General features: G+C 43.3%; 2 protein-coding genes across 3 annotated transcripts in view; both read right to left on the bottom strand.

Annotated features, from left to right (window-relative positions):
* Positions 1-19: 19 nt before the first annotated feature.
* Positions 20-1,296, bottom strand: pop7 (POP7 homolog, ribonuclease P/MRP subunit). Its single transcript, XM_077500115.1, has 2 exons — positions 1,140-1,296; positions 20-946 (listed from the first exon to the last, which is right to left on the bottom strand). The coding sequence occupies exon 2, from the start codon at positions 930-932 to the stop codon at positions 486-488; it is 447 nt and encodes a 148-aa protein (XP_077356241.1). The 5' UTR covers positions 933-946; positions 1,140-1,296; the 3' UTR covers positions 20-485.
* A 704-nt stretch (positions 1,297-2,000) lies between these two features.
* Positions 2,001-16,192, bottom strand: part of nlgn2a (neuroligin 2a) — a 64,140-nt gene continuing 49,948 nt past the window's right edge. For both annotated transcript variants that reach the window (XM_077498860.1, XM_077498859.1), the window contains 5 exons: positions 10,470-10,655; positions 8,061-8,326; positions 7,838-7,991; positions 5,760-6,126; positions 2,001-5,634 (listed from right to left, as the gene is read on the bottom strand). In XM_077498860.1, coding sequence (XP_077354986.1) covers positions 4,800-5,634; positions 5,760-6,126; positions 7,838-7,991; positions 8,061-8,326; positions 10,470-10,655 — 1,808 coding nt within the window. In that variant the 3' untranslated portion in view covers positions 2,001-4,799. The remainder of the gene's footprint in view (positions 5,635-5,759; positions 6,127-7,837; positions 7,992-8,060; positions 8,327-10,469; positions 10,656-16,192) is intronic.

Raw genomic sequence — 16,192 nt, forward strand, 5'->3', positions numbered from 1 at the left:
AATAAAATTCACAAATTGCTGTGTTTTACAGCTCAATTTATTTGTAGGTTACAGACAAGACTTCCACTTGCAAATGTTTGGGACTTGATGAGAAACCAAGGGTAAGGAAAACTTACCCACTACTGACATCTAGTGGACATTCAGTACAACGCTAGGTACAATTTAAAAAATACACTGTAGATGTGAATAATATTCGGTGCTTACGGAAAGCAATTTATGTTCAAAAAGGCATGCGAAACTATGAAAGAAGATTGTTACCACTCAGTATCACGTTTTAATGTTGCTTTCGGCAAAAAAACAAACAACAGCCAAATGCGTAAGTTATCACATTTAAGCATTATATTGAGTTTTTGTTTGTTTGTCTTTGGCACAGTGGCAATAATACATTTCCGTACAAAACAAAAAACGAGTCCTCCAAATAAATAACATGTTTGACACGCATGCATTCAACTGAAGAAAGATTCTTCCTGGTGCTTCTTGGTCGCTCACTGGGGGTCAGGGTAAAAAACCTTGATGTGGATGGCAGAGTTGTTGCGCGTTCGCGTCATGGGCTCCGCGGCCTCGTCGGGGTCCTCCGGCTCTAGGTCGTCCACCAGCTCCACCGTGGAGGTGTTAGCGGCCAGCTGCAACGCCCCCTGGCTGCTGGCCTGCAGCTGCAGCGCGATGTTGATGGCCCGGTTGATGGCCAGGCCCAGGCCGTGCACGCAGATCTCCCGGTGGCCGCTGCCGCCGTCTAGCAGCTTCTGGCAGCGGGCGAGTTGCGCCCGGAAGTCCGTCTTCATGTTGACGTACACGTCGTTTCGCCTTTTGGGGAGTTTTCGAGGGAGTCGCTTCCGGAGGGTGTACTCCACCGGGTCTATGTCGACGGCGCAGGGGTTGTCGGAGGGTTTCACTGGGAGGGACGACATCCCTGAATTGCGAGGCTCGGTCATATGCGACCGAAATGCTGCATTGGGATAAAAGTTGAATCACCGCTAACTAATTAGTTCCCACTTTATGTCACTCCCGCAACACATTAGGGTACGGAAAGCTAATTGAGGAACTGAAAATAGGTCAACGATCGCGAACAAATACCTTTTCCTCTTATTCTCAAGCAACAATTGCACATTAAATCAAATTGTAATTGCAGCAATGCTTACCTGCGACTGATAATTGGAGAATAAACTCGTCTTTTCACGTCGCTTAGCACAATATCATCTTAGCACAAACGCTCCTGGTGGATGCAACTGCGACCCGGAAGTAGAATATAACAGGAAGTGTGTCAAATAAGACAACACTAATGTTCGCAAATATGAATACATTTACGTTTTCAGATTTTAAAACAACTCAAAATTAAAATAAATCCGCATTTATGCAATTCTTACTAGCGATCGAAAATTAAAAAAATGATTAGTCTTTAAATGTTGCTTAACATTGTAGCATCATGGAACAAACTGCCCGGCCGTAACCCGGAAGTAGGATACAATTCTACACTTATATTTATTTCGCAAATAATAAACACGTTTTATAATTGACCGATATTTTGTTTTAAAAAGGGAGCCAATTAACAATAACAAAAATAAATAAATGAAATGAATTGGGAAAATCTATGCAAGTGATAAAATGAAAGCAAACCTAAGCTCAAACAGCACCCACTGTGCCACAAAAGCGTGCGTATAGTGTACCTATAAATGATGACGTCACGTTAAGTTGGTCGGCGTCCACCTCAAAAGACTTCCAAATAATAAACATAAATAAAAAACTAAAACTATACTCCGGTTGTGGGCCAAACGGCGTGGTCTGGCGCCACCTTGTGGTCAGTTATGTCAAACAGTGATCAAGAAGCGATTATTATTTTCTAACCTTTTTCTGAAAATGTATGCGGGGGTGGGAATTTAGGGCAGGGGGAGATTTTTTTTTCTCTCCCAGTGCTATTGATAGATTTGTGCAATTTGTCATGTTTATTATTGTTATTATTATTATTAAATAGCAGCTTCAATAAAGACACCAGCTGCACATACTTGGCTATGAATGTCTTTAATGTGTCCCAGATCAGTATCACAGCATACAGTGGATAGTAACTTCTAAAGTAAACAGAAAAGATCATCACCTTAATAGTTTTTCCTCGACATTTTAGCACCTTTTTTTTTTTCTCCAAATGCCACTTTAACAATTGTCTTCTCAAATCTTGGGTTTCCAATAAAAAGAAATAAAGAAAAAGGTAGACAACAGGTGCAACTTAGCGTCGGAATCCGAGCAGGTAGTTTATGCGCGTGTATTTACTATTGCGTGCTTGCATGTGCCATTGACTTCAAACAGTTAATCTTTTTTGACTACTCTCTTCAGAATAAACAACACAGGCAACACAGTGTGCGGACACTTGGATAGTATCGAAACAGTGAATTCTTGTTCATGGGTGTGTGTGTGTGTGTATGTGAGGCATCTTATGGTATCAAAGCCCTCATATCGGACCCACATTAAAGTGGCTTCATGTAAACATGAAAACGTGAAGCGAGCTCATCGACGGCCTCTCACCATGAACCAATAGAAGGTTCCCGTCATCTCCCATCCCTACACAAAAGGGAGGCTAACTTACTTTAACATGTACGCCTAATTAAGCAAATCACGTATGCTTTAATAACTAGTTGTACTTTGAAAGTGAGAGAATGAAAATATGAGGGCGGCAATTAAACTGCTGGCACGAAACAAGATTTTTTTTGTTTTTTAATCAAGAGTAGCATTTATTTGAAAATCAGCATGATCAATTTCTGCTACAGTGTCTGGATGCTACAGAATTTCCACATGGTCCTAAGTGCGATGAGAACAAGAAAACAAAATCAGCACGGCCGCCCTTTCTTTGCAAACTGCACCTGTTGTCAGAGGTCATCACAAAATTTTGTCTGTTCATTCACTCAAACAAACAAACAAACGAACAAAAAAAGAAAAACTATCAAGAAACTTAATATTTACAAATATTTCATCTGGTTGATTCTTACACTTAAAAATGTACACTATTGATTTGTTTGCAGGTTTGTGTGTGTCTGTGGAAGTCCTTCAGCCATCTCATATCCTCTTCCAGTGGCAGTTTACAAAATAGACAAGAAAGAACAGCCCAGCGCGCAGTGCTTGCGATATTCTGCTTCAGGTAGTGTTACAGTCTGTTCACCTCATGCCCCTCGCCTCTCTGTCTTGGACCACACAGGGGTACAAAAGCATGGATTGGACACCCCCCCATTGGAAGAAATAGCAAAGGTTTCATCTTGGCAAACAGAGAAGATACAAAGCCGGCCATGCCTTGAAATGTAAGCTCATTGTGTCCCCTTTGTGATTTAAGGCTTTCTTCAAAGTCTCTTTTCTCATGGCAGTCATCGTCGACTCTGCAGAGCGTCACCACAAAAGCTGTTTTTTTTGTCTTGTACATTGTGCATGTGTCTCTACTCTCAAAATTCTCAGGTTGAGGGGTCAGTGATGTGGCGGCGTCCCCCACCTTTGGCCCCTTTCATGGATTGGAATACAACGAAGAAGAAATTAAAAACGGGCTAAAAGCTAGCGCACGAGCAACAACAGTGACCAAAAAAAAAAAAAAAAAAAAAAAACTTGCATCATTGGGGACAGCTTCCCATGTTGCTGTTTTAAGGGTCCCTAACTCCCAGCAGGCCAACCCACCTGTGTGCTTAGAGTCGCCATTTCAAATCGTACTTCACCTTTGAGTGAGAGGACAGAAATAGAAGAACCGAATGATGATGAAAACAGATGGAAAGATCAACACATGATAATACGCACACTCTTTGGGTTGGACCTAGCACTCTTGAAGCAAACAATGGATGTGCTGGATAGAAAAACGAGCCATGAGTACAGCATTGGTCGCTTGTGAAAGCGCTGCGCAGATGGCTAGAAAACCGAAGCTTACCGTCGGTTGCGTCAAAATATCCACATGAGAGATGACACTTTTCTTTTTTTTCTTTTTTTTCCTGCACTGATGCTGGGAGGTGAAGTGCTTTTGTTGGTTTGGGGAAAATGTGTGACTGCAATGTATCCCCCCCTAACCCGCAATGAACCTCCTTAAAAAAGAAAAAAAGAAAAAAAAAAGAAGAAAAAAATCATGCATAGGACCCCTACCGCAAAATACCCAATTATAGACTTTCTCCTTTGTACACATATACAACTATATATTTTTATATATACTTTCTCTATATCTATATTTTCAACTCAACAAAATGCATTTGCACATACAAAACAACAACTGAACAAGAGACAAGCAGTGAAAGAAAAGCAAAGCACAATCAAGGGCCAGTTTGGCACTTTGTCATGAGAACACATTTGTTAGTTGACAATAAATATTTTCTTGAGGATTTTTGCCCTTCATGAGAATGCAAACACGAACTTGGCACCGAGAATGCTGGTTGAATGATAGTATAAGATACAAGATACTTTTCATAGCTGACCCCACTCCCTTTACAAACACTGGAAAAAGGGCCAGGAGAAAGCGGTGTTAAGATACAGATGTAGAAAATAGAAAGACACAAATGGGAATGAAACAGTAGGCGACACCATAATACTTTTAATAGTTAAAAAAAAAAAAAAAAAAGGCGAGAGTTCCCTTCAAGAAATGACAAGGACTTGCTTGGAAAGACATCCCGAGACTTTTCAAGAAGAGCTAATTCTCCCAAACGCACAGCTCAGTCGCCACGCCGCACTCTATTTCACTGACAAAATGGAGGTGGCTGCGATGTTCTCAGAGAGTCACCAAACCACACATCCAGGGTCCCCATTTTAGGCTGCTGGAAGCACAGCCTTAGGTGTTGCTGCTGTGCTGGCTACTATACCCTGGTGGTGGAGTGGGGGTGGGGCAGAGTGTTGTTGTGGCCTGTGGTGGGGAAGGTATTAAAGGCATGAAGGGGCTGCATGCTTGTGATGGTGCTGGGGATCATGGTGATGGTGTTGGGCGTCATCAGAGGCACGTCGTCCGGGGCCCGGCGCAGCGCCAGCGTGTAGTCGGGCGGGCAGGCGGGCCGCAGGATGTCGTGGGGCCGCAGGGGCTCCATGTCGTGGTGAGCGTCGTGCTCGGAATGCTTCATCTGCAGGGACATGATCTCCTCCTCCTGGCTGTGCGCCAGGTCGTTGGCGGGGCCGCCCCGCTGGGGGGAGAGACGGTGGCGTCGCATCTCGTGCCGCTTGTCGCGCTTGTAGTAGAGGGCGGCGAAGGCCAGGATGTTGAGGAAGAGGAGGGACGCTCCCACGGCGACCGTCACGCTCAGCTCCGTGGAGTAGTCGCGGGTGTCGCTGGGGAAAAGAACAAGAGGCGGACGCTCCGAACCGTCGGGCTCCGGGTCGTACGAGAAGGTAGGGTAGGGGCGATGGGTGGTGCGGGTGCCTGTAGTTCTGGTTCTGGGGGTGCCAGGGCCAGGGCCAGGGCCAGGCGGAGACCGAGTGGTGGTTGAAAAAAGCTCATCATGCAGATTGTGGAGATGAGGGACTAACTCCAACCAGAAGGCCACTTTGTTGGCCCTGTAGTTGTCTCTGACGCGAGGTTTCAAGCCAATGTGGAGGTACTGCTTGTCTTTGGAGTTGAACTTGGTCCAGATGACTTCTTCAAAGCGGTTGGGCTTGGTGTGGATGAATTTGGTGTCCTGGGGGACTGGCAAGTTGGGATCCCTAGCGAAGAACCAATGCCAAGATTACTTCACTGAAGACCTGCTTAGTAAATCTACGCATTGATGTCGAAAGTCCACAAATCAGTTCAGTTGTACTATCTGAATTTGAAAAGCAAAAATGCTTACCCTGTCTTGGCAAAGTTGGTCCAGTAGGTCATGACGACAGCGCTGAGCATCACGTCATTCTTGGAGAAGTTGCACGGGAACAAGTCCGTTGCACCGATCATGGGCACCCCGAAAACATACGGTATCTCGTCTCCGTGGGCGGCGTCGGCCCACTCGGGCCGCGTCTCGGTCTGGCAGTGGTGGTAGAAGGTGTAAAAGTAAACGGGCGACTGGAACTCGGCGTGGAGCTTGGCGGTGGCCACTGCCGGCGCCACCCACTGGTGGTCTGTAAACAACGCCAGTAAGGTCTTGCGCCGCATGTCGCCGTTGTCCCTGTCTGCCCAGTCCGTGTACATGAACTTAATGGTCTCCCTCAGGATGTCTTTGCCTGGAAGACAAGAAAGAAAGAGTAATTAATCATCAGTAAAGTAAGCTGTCATAGCATCACAGACACTAACTGTGGCAGAGATACACTCAAGGCCAAAAGGCCTCTCCAAGAGTGACAGGTAGTGCAACCGCATTGTTTGTTTGTTTGACGGAGTTGGCAGTTGGATTCGTTGGAAGAGGGATTCGTTGCTGTGATTTGAAGATGCCACACTATGGGACGGTGGGAGACGGCATCAGCACCCACAGAGCCTCAAAGGCCAGAGCATGGACCCACCACAGTGAAAGATAGTCCTCATGACAGCGTAGCTTCTTTGTATGCCAGACTGCTTCAGTCGCGTAATTAACTTAAGTGACTAATGTGACTGAAGTTTAGTCTTTTCCCCACACAATGCTGGTATGAGGTTTCATAATTATAGTACGGACTGAGCCTCAAAGACCAAAGCATGGACCCACCATAGTAACGGAAAATCATCACGTCAGGATATCTCCTTTGTATGCCAGACCACCTTTGTCACATTATTCACTTTAGTGACTAAAACGGCTTAAGTTTAGTCATTTCAGGCACTTTAGTCGCTTGTCTATTCCCCACACATTGTGTGAGGTTTCATGGCCCCCACAGAGCCTAAAAGGCCAAAACACAGACCCGCCACGGTGTCAGGGTATCTCCTTTGTATGTCAGACTGCTTTAGTCACTTGATGAAAGTGACTAAAAAGACTAAAGTTTAGTTGCTTTAGTCTCTCATCTTTTCCTCAAACAATGTTTGCACGAGGTATCATGGCACCCACAGAGCCTCAAAGAGTAACGCATGGACTCACCACGGTGAAGGATAATCCTCATTACAGGGTAGCTTCCTTGTATGTCAGACCACTTTAGTCACGTTTGTGACTTAAGTTAGTAATGCGACAAAAGTTTAGTCGCTTTAGCAGGCCGTCTTTTCCTCACATAATGTTGGTATGAGGTTTCATAGTACCCACAGAGTCTCAAAGAGCAACACATGGACTCACCACGGTGAAAGACAATCCTCTTGACAGGGTAGCTTCTTTGTATGTCAGACCACTTTAGTCGCTTTAGTCACTAAAGTGACTAAAAAGGCTAAAGTGTAGTTGCTTTAGTCTCATCTTTTCCCCATACAATGTTGGTATGAGATTTCATAGCACCCACAGAGTCTCAAAGACGCATGGACTCACCACGGTGAAGGATAATCCTCATGACAGGGTAGCTTCTTTGTATGTCAGACCACTTTAGTCGCGTTTCGTGACTAAAATGACTAAAGTTTAGTTGCTTTAGTCTCATCCTTTCCTCACACAATGTTTGTATGATGTTTTATAGTACCCACAAAGTGTCAAAGACCAAAGTATGGACCTGCCACGCTAAAAGAAAATCATCAAAATCATGTCAGGGTATATCAACTTTGTATGTCAGACCACTTTTAAAGTAAAGTTTAGCTGTTTTAGCCACTCATCTCCGCCCCCACACACACAATATTGGTATGAGGTTTCATACCACCCATAGAGCCTCAAAGGCCAAAGCACAGACCCACCACGGTGAAAGAAATTCATGTTAGGGTATCTCTTTTGTATGCCTGACCGCTTTAGTCGCTTTAGTGACAAAAGCGACGAAGTTTAGTCTCTGTAGTCTATTGTCTTTCCCCCGCACAATGTTGGTATGAGGTTTCATCGCTATTTTATTGAAAAAGAATTTTCTTTCTTACCCTCGGGGTATCCGTAGAGGTTGTCAACAAAGTTGGAAATGGTGTAGTCAAACGCCGCAGCTGAGATGCCGTCATTGTCCTCACTGTCGTCGACAAACTTCAGCCCCTCTCCCTGATTGACACCAATCAGCATGTCGTAGTTGAGGAACTCCCCCTAGACGCAGCGAGCAGGAAGGAAATAATCAGTGCAGGACATCATAATAATCCTAATTATATGAATTACCTGCTGCATGAGGATCTCGGGATCGTCGGGCACCACGTCTCCGTCCACCACGGGGCCGAAGGCGATGTGGTAGCGAGCCGGCTGGATGTCTTGATCCACAAGCTCCCTGAAGTTCTTGCGCCTCAGGCAGTCTACCAGGTCCGCCGTCTCGCTGTAGGTGCAGCCCACCTTGCGAGCCAGGATCTTGGTGTACTTAAGGGGCTGGTAGTTGACAGACCAGCTGGAAATGGCTGTTCCACTTTGGGCGATGGCCCTGTGGAAGAGGCCTGGAAAGAAAAAGAGACCCTAAATGTTGTCGACTTCACTAACATATTGAGTGGAATTATCCGTCCATTTGCATTTATTTTAAAATCTTCTGCAAAGCTGCCAGATGGAGCCTCACATGTGGTATAATGTAAGGGATGCTAACGAGAGGATTTGGAATGCGGTGGTCTCCCTCCTCTTCCTTAAGTCTGTCTGACTCGAGTTCTGTCACTCCGACTGCCCAAGTGGCTCGTTAGGGGGGCTGCCTGCATCACTCGTTTTCTTAACACTCTCTTTTTCTTATTTTTCTTCTTCGCCTCGTCGCGTCTGAGTACCGGCCGCTAAATTATTAAGCCCAGCTGCAGAGCCCTCTTTCCCTCAGAAATCAATTACTGCATACTGAGGGAAGTAAGGAGGCAGACTGAGATGGGAGCTTTTCTTCAAAACCAGTTTCTTTGCGAGTCGCCTTCCTTCGTTTAGCTGCCATTATCACACCAGTTTAACCACGGCTGCTTTTATCCAACAGCCCTCACTCCTTCTCCCTCCATTGTCTCGCGACAGTGTTGGAAACAAGATGGTGGATGGTTGACGGACTCCTTACCTGCAGACCTGGCGGAGAAAACTGGGGGATAACAGACACATAGCATCGAAAGGGGCTGATGATGATGATGATGAAGACGAGGACGATGGCAGCGATGACGTGATGACAATGAAGAAGACTTTTTTTTTTTTAAGGGAAGGGGGCAGTAAAAAGAGACAGTGGGTTAATACATGCTAGCATTCAACTGTAGCAGGTTTCTCTGACGAATCAACATTAGAGACAGGTCTTCAAGTCTAATCCAGTGATTCCCAACCACTGAGCCAAGGCATATTTAGTCAAAATAATTTCAATAAATAATGTATCTTTGTTCACCCATACATGCCAGGGACATATTTTGACAGGCAGAACAACACCCATTACCATTCAGACAACAGAATTATAGCTTTTTCGTTCATCATTATTTGACACATTTATGTTGGTGGTTTGCTGTAATATTTTTCTCATGCAAAATATGTTCAATTAGGTTGGGAAAAACTGCTAGTGTGCATTAAGTTGTGCAGTGGTGCCTTGAGATACAAGTTTAGTGTTATTATGAATTTGATTTGAGTTCTAGGCAGTTCTGTCAGGCCTGGCACGTTTGTGCTTGATTCATAATAATGCCACATTTCCTCTCATCAGTACGGCACTAATATTTTCTGTTCTATACAGAGGATGAAGAATATTTTTTTAAGAATACTTTTTTTCTGTTAACAAAAGGTGTAATTATCTTTGTCTTAAAGTTTGGTCTGACATAAAACTTCAACTAAGAGTGGCATTGAAGCACCTTTTTGAAGAACTGTTCACTACTTGTTGCTTATTGTCAGTTCACAAATAAATAAATAAATACATATCAGCCAAATTATTGCTTGTATCCTGAAAAACATTGCAATTTAGGTTGCTCGCATCTCAAGGCCCCTGAACCTGTTCATATTGCAATTAGCTTAGCATAGTCTGGAAGCAGGAGGAAGAACAACATCAGCTGGTAAAATGCGTCTGACAGGAGCTAGTTTATCTAATTTAATGGGATTTTGTACAAAAGGTAATGTCATGATTAGTTAGTAGGTGCATTTGAGACGAAGCAGGACATATACCAAAAAAAAAAAAAAATCCAACAAAACAAAACGGTGATATTTTGGGGGCGGTTAGCTGAAAAATCTAGAAACACGGCGAGCGCGTGAGCGTTTGGCTGCGGGTCATCGCCCGCTCAGATCTGACTCCAGAACAAAGTAGATTGCTCCGTGGGCCTCTCGCTATAACACACAGCGCCTCTGGGTGTGTGTGTGTAGTCGCTAATGGGGAGCAGGAGGTTAGATGGATGTGGGTTTTTGGTGGAGCCAAAAGCTCACTGCAGCAGTGCAACGGACCATTAACAGAAGCGCCGGCCAGGTAATGTGCGCTAATGTCCCCTGTCACTCCACTGGATCAAACAAACACGGGGACTGCTTTGAGTTCAAATTCGATGCAGTTGGCTGTAAATGCATCACACAAATTCTTGCACTTTTAAGTTCCTGCATTAGAAGTGCGCACTTTCATTCTATCAAAACTTTTTCTCGCAGCAGATAAAAAGCAGCCAAAGACGATTTTACCCTCCGAGTGGTGTGAGAGGATGAGGAGGTTGACGCAGGATGCCCCGGCTCCTGATCCAAAAATGGTGATCCTCTCCGGGTCCCCGCCGAAGTGACCGATGTTTTCGTTGAGCCAGCGCAGTGCCTGAATCTGGTCCAGGAGGCCGTAGTTGCCCTTGGCCGACTGATCACCGGTGCTGAGAAAACCTGCATGTAGACAGACAATGCAGCATGACGTGACGCCACCTTCCACAGCTCGTCCCTTTGTCCGAACCAGTGCATTGTTATGTGCATTCAGAACACAGACAGAGCTGTTGTACTGCCGGTTCTTTTGTTGATAAGCTCCTGGAAGGAGTCAATAATCAGCCTAGAAGACAATTTCAATTTTGTATGAAGAAAAGTATTGTGAGTCAAATTTTCAAATGCTTTTCTATCTGTTTTGCAAGTTGCCCATGTTGATACAAAGTGTGAGGAAATTCCAGCTTTCATCTGGAGACCATCTGGCCCTGACTTCAAATTGCTGTTGCAAAATAGTTCAAACGGGGATGGGTCAATCATTTGCTCACGCACACTGTGGGTAACTGAGGCTCACAGGCTCTCGCAAAGGAGACTATTACAGTTTCTTGGCCGGTTATTTAATGCCGGTTAGCAAAAAAAAAAAAAAAAATCCCCCCCCAAAAAAACAAGAAGGAATTGTAAAGCTCAATTGGGTCTTCTTTGAATGAGAAAATTAATGGTTTATTTCAGTTTTATACTTAAACAAAGATAATTTCTAACAAATTAATTAACTAATTCACTCCCAGCCATTTTCACTGAAACAAACTCCCAGCTGTTTTACTGGATTTTTACTGAATTTGCAAGGCCCACGGATATTGGGTTCTATTGCTATAAAAACATTGAACCTACCAAAAGAAAGATTAGAGTCTCTTCTTTCATCAGGAAAAAAAAAGTATATTTCCATCTGTTTCGGTTTTGTGGCAATTAGCATAGGAATATAGCTAAGTTTCACCATTATTCAAAAATCTGTTTAAAACAGTGGGGAAATAGCTTGTTTCAACATGGCACTGGCACTCTTATACTCTGCTGCCACCTGCTCGCTGTTTTTGTAATAACTACCATTGCTTCAAGCATTCTCATTTCAGAGGCTGCATCAAAGCCTTCTGTATGCTCTAGCACAAAAAAATAAATAAAAAATAAAAAACGTATGAATACGTCTTTGGGAGCATGGTAATATTTAAAATAGAATGTCTTTTTCTGTTATGAAGCAATTAGCATTAGAATATAGCTAAGCTTAATCATTATTCACAAATTATTCACAAAAACTGTGGGGTTAACAGCTTCATTGCAACATGGCCCTGTTGATCTCTTATACTCTGCTGCCACCCACTGGGCATATTTTGTTATAACTACCATTGCCATTACCACTCTCTTCAGTTCAGAGGCTGCATCAAAGCCTTCTGTATGCTCTATCATAAAAAAAACAAAACAAAAACAAAAACAAAAACATATAAATACGTCTTTGGGAGCATGGTAATATTTAAAATAGAACGTATTTATACGTTTTTGGGAGTAGATGAGCTAATAACTGAAAAAGGAATAGGAACATTAGAAAAAAACACAACTATAAACTGGTAACTTTCGTTTTGCTAGTGGATTCAAGACTACTACTCCAGCTTTAAGTGTCATTCAAACAAATTTAATATCTAACAGTCCTGAAAGTTTGTTTGTTGATATTTGCCTTCATAATTGTTGCTTAATATCTTCGATTGTTCCACCAAACAAGCCAATATGTTCCATTGATCCTAATTAGACTCTTCATTAGGCGAGCGTGAAAAGGTCGCACGATAAATCCATACAGCGAAGGTCGATCACGCAGACAAGGCCGACTGCAATCGCACAAGTTCATAAAATGAAACATCAATAAAGATATGTATTCCAATTTTCCTTTGAACAACGGCATGACGGTTGAAGCAGCACGAGAGTACAAGTGCGGCAGCCCGCTTGAGTCCGTCTCACCGAGCACACATTCATCCTAATCTGACAAGATGCTCGGACAAAAGTGACGGTGTGTGAGATGAAAGCAGAGCGTGAATAGGCTTTAAAATGGCTGTGGTAAAAAAAAAAAAAAAAAAAAAAAAAAATGGAGCTGGGGGTGGAGGAGAGAGGGTAGGATAGTGGGTGTTCTGTGAGAGCCGGACAGAGGAACACTGTTTCATCTGACTCCAAGACACCGGACACAAAGGCCGGACCTCCTGTGCAATGCAAATACACTTTTGCCTCTTGAACCTTCCCCAATTTGCATTTTTGAACACGCAGGCCGCAGCTTCCCCTGCTGCTCTGACATCATAATGTAGTAGAATACAATTTTCAAATCACATATTAATGATTTGCTTGTGTTGAAAACTGCATGGGACCTAGAAAAATAAATTATGGAATATTATATCGCCATGGCAATATTGAGGCGGGAAAAAAAGTCGCAATTAAAGATTATTTTTCAAAATTGTTCGGAAAGTATCTTTCAGGCAAAAATAGACCACAGAGAAGAGTGTGCGTCTATCTTCTCTCAATGGATTTCCTTTTAAGCTTTTTCAATATTGTTTTGATGTCTTCTCAAGCTGTGTGTGCGTGGACGCAAGCGAAAGCAGGCCAGCTCCCAGCAGAGCATACAGGCATGTTTGTGTGTGTTTAACATGCACTGTGTTCATCCCTGTGAGGTTGAGTTCCCAGGTGGACGCTCGGGATCATCACTAGAAGTGATGTGAACCGAAAGATTGGCATAAGCTCAAATTGACCTCATCAGGTTGTGCACCCTTTTTTTTTTTGAATGGTTATTGCATGTGGGAGCCGAAAGTCGAGCATTGATATTGTGCTGCAAAATGCTGCAATACTTGAAACAGAGCTGGCCTAGATTTTGGGACTCCTCCACCTCCTCCACCACCACCAACTCCTCCTCCTTCTCCTCCTCCTCCTCCTCCTCGGCTGCAGCATGGTGCAGTTTAGCTGAGCTTGGAGCTTGTTCAGCTTGTGTCATTCATGCTTGTTGCCACACTTTCTTTCAAAAGCACAATAAGCGTGACGATGACTCTTTCCCGTTGCATATATATTGCATCTCTCAACCATGCCAAGCACATGATCAACGGCTTTTGTATCGCTGTCCAAACAAAACAAAGACATGAATCACACGCGCCAGCCCAATCTGCTCTGCATTAATGATGGCTTTGCCTCATCATTTATGGCCCGCCTCATTCTGTTTAAAAAAAAAAAAAGGAAAAAAAAAAAAGAAGTGTAATAAAACTCGCCACACGAGCAGCCGAACAAGACTTAACTGGACAATGGCAAACAAAATAATTACAGTCTAAAAATAGTGACCAAAAACTGCAACCGGCTGTTTTGTAATCTGTACTGGATTTCATTCACTTTGTCCGATTTTATTTTATTTATGAAATGTTTTTTGCGAATTAATACAATTAATCTCTGTCATGTCATTTTGATGTACAGTGTTCCCTCGTTTTCCGCTGGGGTTAGGTTCCAAAAAATACCCGCAATAAATGAAATCCGCGAAGTAGTTAGCTTCATGTTTTACAATTCTTATAAATGTTTTAAGGCTCTAAAATCCCCGACCGCACAATTTATACACTTTTCTCATTGAGGCATTTACATGTTCTCACATTTCTCTCTTGTTCAAACTTTGACAATGTTCAAACCTTCATAAATTTTATAAAATGGGTATATTACTGTAAATAAATATGCAAAATTGCACTTAAAAAAAAATCCACGATACAGCGAGACCGCGAAAAGTGAACCGCATTATAGCGAGGGAAGACTGTATTAATAACTAATTTAATGTATCGGAAATGTATTTGTACATTGTCAGTTGTACTAAAAAACAAAACAAAAACTTAATTAGGTCGACATTGGCTCCGGTGTTAGCAGCTAGCAGTGTTAGCGGCTAACAGCGCTAGTGCCCCATATCTACTGTAGGCTGGCAAGAGCTGTCGGATTAAAAAGTGGTTTAGTTTAATAGAAATAAATGACTGATCACTTTGATACTGGAAGCCTGACACAGTTGTCTTTCCGACAGATCCGTTTTGAACAAAACCGCCTTACTGAAACGTGATGTTTTTATTTTGGCGCCTGTTGTCAGTGTTTAGCGGCAGCTAAAGGTTTTAGTGGCTAGCAGAGCCGTCGTATTACTTTTCAAAGGCAGTTTAATATCATATATGACTGAACACTTTGAGGTTCACAGCCTGAACAGTTGCCGTTGCTCAAATGTGCTATTATAGTCACAAAATCGTGAGTGTTGTTCTGACGTCATTTCGTCTCAAACTAGAATCTATGAGGAGAGATTTTTCTAGAATTTCACAAATGTTTCTAGACTGTATGGATGGAAAATAATGTGCTGCTAAGCACAGTTTAAATTGAAGTTAAAAAAGTTAGTTATCTTTTATTTATTTTTTCCTAATATCCGATTATGTGTAGAATTTTCAGCAGGATATTCAAATACAAAAATATTTGATAGCTGCAGGTCTTGAGCTAAGAATTATTGTCACACAAATCGCTACCACATTCTTTTTTAGAACTCCACCAAAGACGGCAAACTTTAGAGATGTGCTACATGGGGCTTGTAATGAAAAATTGCACACCCCACTGCTTTAACCACTACTGACGAAGCCTCTTCTAGACAGTTTCCGTGACCTTGACAATTAAACGTTGTCAAATTAGTGTTGAAATTACGCAAACGATTGACCTGCTTCTGCAAGTGCAATGACAGATGAAAGTCCTGAGCGTGCGGGGGCACGTTGGGGCGAGGAAGGACAAAGCAATGATAACAAAGGTGTCTTGTGGCGGAGGACAATGGGCAACGAAGCAAGCAATTTGCAGGGCACAAAGCGAGCGCACCTGTCAGACATCTTGTACGGCGTTTATCTATGAGCACACCCTTTCTGTAAGGAAATAGACCACGTCTGAATGCTTCTGAATGGGCCGCCTTTCCAACCAAGCGCCATTCACGTCAATTCAGCTGGCCGGCGTACAGTTCGCGGCAAATAAACCATGTCAAAGCCGGCGCCGTAAATCAGTCGCCTTCATCGTAAAGGATATTAAATGCATTGTCAGGCTGTAAACGTGAGTTCAAGTGCAATCGATCGGCCGGCCGTCGCCAAACGGGAGAACAAGAAATCAGAACGCGGGCATTCATCGTGAATGGATGGAATTACATGGATTGGGGAGCGTATTATTGCAGTTTCGGGGCAAGCAACCGCTGTGGCGCAACGCCACTTCAAGTCACACCCAGGGGTGAGGAAGTGTTATAAATATGACTGTGAATGATAGTTACGTGCCGAGTCAAAAAGACTTTGGTGAAATATTGAAAGGTAGCGAGAGGCTGCTGACACGCCGACTGCCATCAAAGACGTCGAAAAGGCCTTGATGAATAATTCATAACGCGGCATAAAAAGATGCGAGGGAGGGAGCTCAGACGAAAATATACAATGTTCAGATTTAGAATTTAAATCAAGGCAGCTGCCTTAAAAGTTTATAAAAGATGTTACACTTGAAGAGAAATGTTTTTATAGATTCCAGTCTGATGCTGCGCTGTAGAAGATTAATCACACTCGAGCCAGAGCGGAGGGGTTTCATCTTCGCCGGACCCATGAGTGTTTCTCTTTTTGCCCAAAGTTCTGAAAAGGTCGGCGGCGGAAGAGCAAAGTTATTGAACTCTTGAATTTGGACTCCCTTTTCATTTA

This window comes from Festucalex cinctus, chromosome 16 (assembly GCF_051991245.1).
Source record: "Festucalex cinctus isolate MCC-2025b chromosome 16, RoL_Fcin_1.0, whole genome shotgun sequence".
In the NCBI taxonomy this organism is placed as follows: Eukaryota; Metazoa; Chordata; class Actinopteri; order Syngnathiformes; family Syngnathidae; genus Festucalex; species Festucalex cinctus.